Genomic DNA, 8140 nt, shown 5'->3' with positions numbered 1-8140 from the left:
TAACAATTCTACAGTACTAATTAATTTATAATTTATAAAAAGAGCAAATCACATAAATAAAAAGTAATGGGAGGGCAGATTCCATCTAACAACCCTTTTTTAAATCTTCTCCAAATTTATTTTGCACTCCTATTATTATTTTTTTCCAATTCCCCTCTATATTATTTTAAATAACACAACCGTCCAGCACAGCCACCCAGCATAGCCACCCATATTTCTCTCTCTCTCTCTCTCTCTCTTACAAAATATCTTGTCGCATACACTTCTACAATCAACCTTCGAGAGAGATTCTGAGAAGAAACAACAGTTCATGAGAGAAGAATTGAAAGAATAGAGATGAACAAGAGAAGCTTTCCTCTTCCACTACGCTATCTTCAAATTCTTCATCTCATCTTAACCTAAAAGTTAAATCCAAATCCAAATCCAAGACAAGCCCATCTCTCCAAACTCCAAACCAAGTCATCTTCCCCATCACCCAATTCCTTCTCAAAAAACCAACTATGAGCTTAGAGGAATCCTTGAAATCTCTCTCCCTAGACTACCTCAATCTCCTCATCAACGGCCAAGCCTTCAGTGATGTAACCTTCAGTGTAGAGGGTCGTCTAGTTCACGCACACCGGTGCATCTTAGCTGCCAGAAGCCTCTTCTTTCGCAAATTCTTTTGTGGGTCTGATAAGCCGGCCGCCGGACTTGACTCACCTGTCGGTGCAAGGATGAGTTCAGCAACATCGTTGTCGTCGTCGCCGGCGAGAGCTGGGAATTCTCAGGTGGTGATTCCTGTGAATTCGGTTGGGTATGAGGTGTTCTTGTTGCTACTGCAATTCTTGTACAGTGGTCAAGTCTCAATTGTTCCTCATAAGCATGAGCCAAGGCCTAATTGTGGAGAGAGGGGTTGCTGGCATACTCATTGCTCCTCAGCCGTTGATCTTGCCCTTGATACTCTAGCTGCCGCTAGATCCTTTGGTGTTGAACAGCTTGCATTGCTCACTCAGGTCACCTTCTTTATTATCTCAGAAATCTCTCTCTCTTTCTGAGGATATTGGGTTAAAAAATTTCCAAATGGGTTTTTTTTTTTTTTTTTTTCCTGATTTTTTTGAGAAGTGGGTGAGTTGGATTTGGTTGGGTTCATTTGTGCCTTTTTTCTGATGAACTGGGTTTCCTCTAGATCTGTATATTTTCTTCTAAAAACCTGGTTTGGGATTATATATTTGGTAAACTGTGTTTTTAATGAAGGTAATTAAACTAATTAATCTTGATTTCATGTAGGATTTTGAGTTTCTTCTATTGTGTTGCACTTCCTTGACTTTCTAAATTTAGATCTTAGATTTTCACTTTGTCTTCTACTCTTCCACAGTAATTTCAACTTTCTTTTCTCTTATGTAAACCAAATCTTTCTGGAACATTCAACTTTCCTCATTTAGGTTTTAGGGTTTTACAATATTAAAAACCTATTATAGTACAAAAAAAACACATTTTAACCCTTAATTTCTTCTACTAATTATATCCTATTTGCACTACAGAAGCAATTGGCAAGCATGGTGGAGAAGGCTTCAATTGAAGACGTAATGAAAGTCTTGATAGCTTCAAGAAAGCAAGACATGCACCAGCTCTGGACTACTTGTTCTCACCTCGTTGCAAAATCGGGTCTTCCAACGGAAATCCTCGCCAAACATTTACCAATCGATTTCGTCGCGAAAATCGAAGAGCTCCGCCTCAAATCTTCCCTTTCTCGCCGTTCTTTCATGTCGCACCACCACCATCACCACCACCAGCACCCCGATCTTAGTGCCGCTGCGGAACTCGAAGATCAAAAGATCCGCCGTATGCGCCGTGCCCTAGATTCATCCGACGTGGAACTAGTAAAGTTAATGGTAATGGGTGAAGGACTTAATCTTGATGAAGCACTCGCCTTGCACTACGCCGTAGAGAATTGTAGTAGAGAAGTAGTGAAGGCATTATTAGAGCTTGGAGCTGCTGATGTGAATTACCCGGCTGGACCGGCGGGTAAAACGCCGCTTCATATAGCGGCGGAAATGGTTTGTCCGGACATGGTGGCAGTCTTACTCGACCACCATGCCGATCCAAACGTTCAGACCGTCGATGGCATTACGCCACTCGACGTTCTTAGAACTTTAACATCGGATTTCCTATTCAAGGGAGCTGTTCCTAGTCTGTCTCACATTGAGCCCAACAAGCTACGGCTTTGCTTAGAACTTGTTCAATCAGCAGCTCTTGTTATCTCTCGTGAAGAAGGCAACGGTGGAGGGAATGAGAATACTCCCTCCACCACCACCACCACCACCACCATTTACCCATTTGATTCAAACAGAAACGATATGGTTAATCTCAATCTTGATTCAAGAATGGTTTATCTGAATTTGGGAGGAGCTTCAGGAGTTCATCAATTGGGGTGTAAGATGAATGGAGAAGATGAGAATAACAACAATAACCAGAGAGAAGACATGAATCGACATGGGTCACACTCACAAGGTGGGTATGACCCATCAATATTGTATCATCACTCTCATTACTATTAGTTCTATCAAAATTTTTAGTCCTTAAAAGAAATCATTGAGAGATTATTAGGTTTTACAATTCCTTTTGTCTTTCTTTGTTTCTGTCTTCTCTGTAATCTTTTTCTTCCTTTTGGGATTTTTTTTTCATATTCTTTCTTTTGTAGGGTTTCGATGATCATATGCAGTGCAATGCAATGCCTTTGGACATGGATTTTTCTCATGAAAAAGGAGACATCAAGAATCTAAGTTTGCTCTGATGAGTGGGGGAGAGATGCAGGTCAATCTTTTCAAACCTGACCTGTCAACTCCTTTTGTATTTATTAATGTTATCTAATATCATGACTAATTAATTAATTAAGATTTTTTTTTATTTTTGTCCCCTCAACAACCATTTCTATTACATATAATAATATTATAGGAAATAATGTCAATTATATGATTTATTTTTTAAATATATCCTTCTATGTATGGTTATTACCATAATCAGTCTACAAAATTTAGGGTTTAGGTATGTGTAGGTCTTTAAGTCCTATTCATTTCTTAAATTTGTGGCCTTTCTTGGTCCTTCGATTCCTTGTTTGGATATGGGCATAGGGTTATCCTAATTAATAAGGGAAGTGAGCTGTCTCTTCCTTGCACTCTCTCTTTTGCTTAGGTATTTGACGGATACCCCAAAAGTTTTAGAGTTGGTGGAATGCGTTAAATCAAGTCTTTTAACCTATCCCATACTAGGTCGATCCAATCTAGCGCAAGTGAACCCTGTTAAGCACATAACAGAACCCCTTTGTCTTTTGGTATCCATGATCTATTGATCTTGTTAAAAGAAAGAAATCATTTTGATATGGACAAATAAATAGATTGTCTTGGTTGAATTAATGCAGAACTGATTGTGACTACTCCATTGACAAATTGCATCTAAATTTTGTCTCCTTGAGTTTTTAATGAATTTTCGCTTCACATAATGATATAGTCCTTGGTGCAACTGGCTAAATGTCTTGGTTGGGTGCTTAGAATGAAAGGAATTGGGCCTTGAATTGAATGCTCTTCCAAGTTCCACCTTATACTTTTGTTGGGTTGTTCAGTTTCCTATCTTGCAATTTATACACATTGTTTGAGGTAGGTAAGAAATAAAACTCCTCATATGTTCATAGGTAGGGTGTCAATCAAGTCATTAAGAAAATCACTATTTGCTACAGTTTTACTGCTCTTTATAACCCCCCATAGTGAGACTAGTAGTTTTTACAGTTCGTTTCATTTTCAGGTTACTAATTAAGGGAGAGAGTGGATCATCATTGATTCATTCATTTATGTTGATAGTTGCTATGGGATTTGTGCCTATAAACTAAATATAACATGCATTACAACTTAAAACATAGTCTTGTAATTTTATAATAATGCAGCAATAATCATACTTTCTTTAATTTATTGGTGCTTGAATTGGATGATATCACATGTATTAAGTTTGGGAGTGTCAGAGTGACATCTCTATAGGTGTATTTAGAACTTGACAATATTCTCAAAAGTTGTTTCAATTAAGGGTATAAAAGGGTTTTCAAAAATAATTTGAAAGTGACGACATGTCGTCGTCTTTTTTTTTCTTGTTTTGATAATCAATTTGATATTTTAAGGATATAAAAGGATTCTCATGCACATATTTGGAGTATACATGTGAAATGACAATAATTACCCACATTGGAAAATTTTCTTCTCATATTCGTCGCTATGAAGTGTATTTTATTACTAGGGTTGCTTCAATTTGATATGTTGCAATATGAAGTACAATGGCAATGTGAACATATATAGAACAGCTAAAATTTAGATCGCTAATGAAAAACATTGTATTTAAATATGGGAGGTAGTTTTTTGTCCAAGAGTGTGGCCTACGCCAGCATTCCCATGTGTCTCTCTCACTCCTCAAAACAAGGTCGCAGAGGTGTCTTTTTATATGGGGAGAAGAGAGATAGACTCATGGGAGTGCTATCGTAAGCCACACTCCCAGACAGATTAAAGTTTTTAAAAAAAAAAATATTTCTCATCGTTCTGTACTTTGATTTTTCTTTCAAGGGGTAAGAAGTTCGGCAACTCAACATATAAATACTTCAAATGTTGCAACATTAACCACCAATTTTGTGTTATTTTTCCTCATTGAATCTAAATCATGAACCTACAACTATGTATATGTAACCTCATATGTAGCATATTATGAAGTCACTAATATGAAGGAGGCATTTACCATATAAAAGTAACAAAGGTTACAACATGTGCTTATTATGGCAGTTAGATTTATCCTTTCTTGGTTCATTTAGGTCTTGTAGAAGCTCCAATACCTTTCTTTGGCATCTTTTCATTAGCATTATTTCTTTTCCTCTCTAATATTTCACCAACTTCTTGAAAAGATAAAGTTAGTAAGAATTGTAGAAATGGTCAAATAATGAGATTTTTTTATTGACACCCCTTAAGGTGTCAAATAATTAATATGTAATACTAAAAGGGAAAAAAAAGTAAGGTTACAAATTATTCATTTCAATTGATATATGGAGAACAAGAAGTTAGGAATCACGAGAACATAGAAGAGAAACTTTTACAAGCAAATTTAAAGAGCATTTCTTTCAATTTAATCCTTGCTAGTAGGATATATTCATCTATCTTGCCAATATTCATAGAAAGATTACAAGGCATCAAAGATTGTAGCTAAGATCTTGATACTTTTTTTTTACTTTCAAATCCCACTTAATTATTCTTTTAGTGATGGTTATCCACATTTATTTGTGACAGAATTATCCTCTATCAGAAATGAGTATCCTATCTTAACTCCAGGCATTCTTATTGCTCTCCTTGGCAATTGCAAAACAATTCCCGAATTTTTACTTTGACAGTACTATATGAAATTTTTATTTCTTGATGTTTATCTAGGTGAAGGGGGAGTCCCTAAAATCACATTTGTAAATTGCAAATTCGATAGAAAAATATCAACTGGTGTGATCTCTCCACACTCCACTCTATGATATATGAAGTTGAGAAGACACAAATGATTTCACATCGATAACCTTTTTACTTCAACTCAATCGCACTTAACTATGCCTCATATAATAATTTTTTAGATATCAAACTGAAGAATTAAACTTTAACATACACTGAAGAATTACAATTTTCAGATTTAAGTGATTCAAAAAAAAACAAAAAAAACCAAAAAAAAGAAAAGAAAAGAACATATGCATCTAAATAGTCTAATTGAAACTACAATGTTTCTCTTACCCTCTGCCATTATGGTTTACCTTTACGAAAAAAAGGGAGAGAAGGAAGGAAATAATGTTATGGATTTGTTTACATCCTATTTCGGTCCGTAGATCGAAATCAATTTTAATCAAGACTGGCCTGTCAATCAGTGATAAAAAACGGTTAGTGATCGACAAATGGTTGGTGATTGGAAAACAACAATTGAAAGAAAACGGTCAGTGACTGATGAACTGTCAGTGATCGATAAACAGCCAGTAACTGATGAACTGTCAGTGACTGATGAATAGTCAGTGACCGATAAACGTCAGTGATCGACGAATGGTCAGTAGAGATAATATAGACTATTAGGTCTTGCTTGGAGAATATCTCCAGCAATATGTCTTTTTAAAAGACATCTATTAGCATAAAGTTGTGAGCTTCAACAAATACGTTTCTGTAAGTTAACAATTTGATTTCAAAGTTCTGCTTTGTTTGGCATTGCAATTTTAACATTTGAAACTCCTTGGAGCGATCGAGGCACTGGAAAGAACCCATTCTTTCTTGATTAGAAGTCAGATTCAATTCATTTTATGACATGCCTATGCATCTTCAACTCACTCCGTCGATGCCGCAAAATAGTGGTAGCAGAATTCCATAGAGATTGAAAGGATTCAAAGAACAATTAATTAACCAAAAATCCCCATGTAATCATTCTATATTTTATGATCCATGAGTATACAATCAACATGTTCTATGTTCCTAAGCATGATACCCGATCGGGTGTTGAATGTATTTTGTACTTGTATATTTTTAAGTTTTAGTTACTTATCATCAAGAATGAAAATCTATGAAATCTACCGTTGTAGTCAAGTCCAAGACAGTATTTGCAAAAAAAAAAAGTTAGGACAAAGAGGAAGAACAAAATTGGGCTACAAAACTAGCTATTATATTTGAATCTGTTAACCGAACCTGAGCAGACCCGGTTCGGGTTTGGTGTCCACGCATTGGGCAGCCGATTGGACCAGGGTGGGTTGGCCACTTAAGGAGGTGGCCTTCTCGCTTTGGGTCTCTTCTCTCTCTGTGTTTCCTATTTAGAATGGGACACTATGAGGTGGGGATTGATTATATATATACGTAATCAATTCACCCCTAACCCCCAATGCTATTATTGAGATTATAGTCTCTCTCGCTCTCTCTCTCTCTCTCTCTCTCTTTCTCTCAATCTTATTCTCCAAGTTACTAGTGTGTTTTGTGGGATTCTATCTACTCCCAAGGATTTGAGGTATGGAGTTTCCTATGGAGAAGCCTTTTAAGATATCTAGAGATTATAGAAGATAATTAGAGTTTGTAAAGCTTGTAATCAAATTCATACGAGATCCTTCTACTACATTCCCATCTCCGTTCAGGTAACACCCTAACGAGTGGTGAATTGTTTACAAAATCCCTTTAAATAATCATCTAAATTGAAAGAGTTTAGTGCAGTACCTTGTGCTATATGACTTCTATTTCCTATCAGGGCAATTGATGTCCAAGTAAACCAATTTAAATTACATCTTATTGAATCCCTAGATTTTCCAAAGAATTTTTTTTCCTATGGAAGATTGTGAACCGTTATTCCTTTTTACGACCATCCTATAGAATTAAACTAGTACCTGATAAAGGTAAATAAAGGGGAACGATATAATTAAAAAACTTTGAAGAGTGTAAAATGGATGAGGGTAAAACAAAAGGAATGTGATAAGAGAGATAAACATATGGGAAAATAAATTAACAATAGTTCCTTTTTGATAAGATTTCTAAATAATAGGAAACCAGAGAGGCACAAGTCGTCTGATCTACAAATAATTAGGAGATATTTGATGGGTTTTAAACACCATAGATATGCATTAATATAAACTAGGGGTGTAAGTTTGGCCCTGTGGGCCCGAGCTCACCCTGGCCCGCACTAAGCCCTAAAGATCCTGGGCTGGGTTTTTTCAACCTTGAGAGCGGGTTAGGGTTCAATTGTTCGAGCCCGAGGTCAGGGTTGGGCTGCGGTAGGGTTGATACCTCGGACTGAGCCTGGCCCAGCCCAGCCAGACCCTTATTTTAGCCCTGACTACTTTTACCGATTTAGTCTTTAGGAAATGAGAAGTTTTACTTTTTATTTTAGGGTTTTCGTTTCTCTCCCAACTCCAAAGTCTCACAGAGCAGTGGAGCACCCCTGTGGTAAAACCTCTCTCAATCGAATTCTCTCTCTTTCTCTGTGTGTGTGTGTGTGTGTGTGTTGGTGTTTCAGTGTTTCACCTCTAAGTTTCTCTTGTCTTAATTTGATTTGGCTATCTTAAATACAGCTTTTGAAATGTACAATTTTCTATTGAGCAAATTAAGAATTGTAGGGAGGGAAAGTTTTATTATACTTTTTGCCC

General features: G+C 36.5%; 1 protein-coding gene across 2 annotated transcripts; it reads left to right on the top strand.

The window, feature by feature from the left end:
- The first annotated feature begins 263 nt into the window (after positions 1-263).
- LOC122670674 (BTB/POZ domain and ankyrin repeat-containing protein COCH-like) lies at positions 264-2883 on the top strand. Of its 2 annotated transcripts, XM_043867634.1 has the most exons (3): positions 264-992; positions 1521-2490; positions 2681-2883. In XM_043867634.1, exons 1-3 carry the CDS (start codon positions 501-503, stop codon positions 2689-2691), a joined length of 1473 nt encoding a protein of 490 aa, XP_043723569.1. In that variant the 5' UTR covers positions 264-500; the 3' UTR covers positions 2692-2883. The 2 variants fall into 2 exon arrangements, with proteins under 2 accessions (XP_043723569.1, XP_043723568.1); XM_043867633.1 differs by lacking the exon at positions 2681-2883 and having other exon boundaries at positions 1521-2557.
- Positions 2884-8140: the final 5257 nt, after the last annotated feature.

Source organism: Telopea speciosissima, chromosome 8, assembly GCF_018873765.1.
Source record: "Telopea speciosissima isolate NSW1024214 ecotype Mountain lineage chromosome 8, Tspe_v1, whole genome shotgun sequence".
Classification (NCBI taxonomy): domain Eukaryota; kingdom Viridiplantae; phylum Streptophyta; class Magnoliopsida; order Proteales; family Proteaceae; genus Telopea; species Telopea speciosissima.
This window is presented reverse-complemented; position numbering and strand designations above follow the sequence as displayed.

What these genes read in the sequence shown, in the direction of transcription:
- LOC122670674 (XM_043867633.1), top strand. Translation starts at nt 501, where the DNA reads ATGAGCTTAGAGGAATCCTTGAAATCTCTCTCCCTAGACTACCTCAAT. An exon ending in AGCTTGCATTGCTCACTCAG is followed by an intron (nt 993 to 1,520) that starts GTCACCTTCTTT and finishes TTTGCACTACAG; the next exon opens with AAGCAATTGGCAAGCATGGT.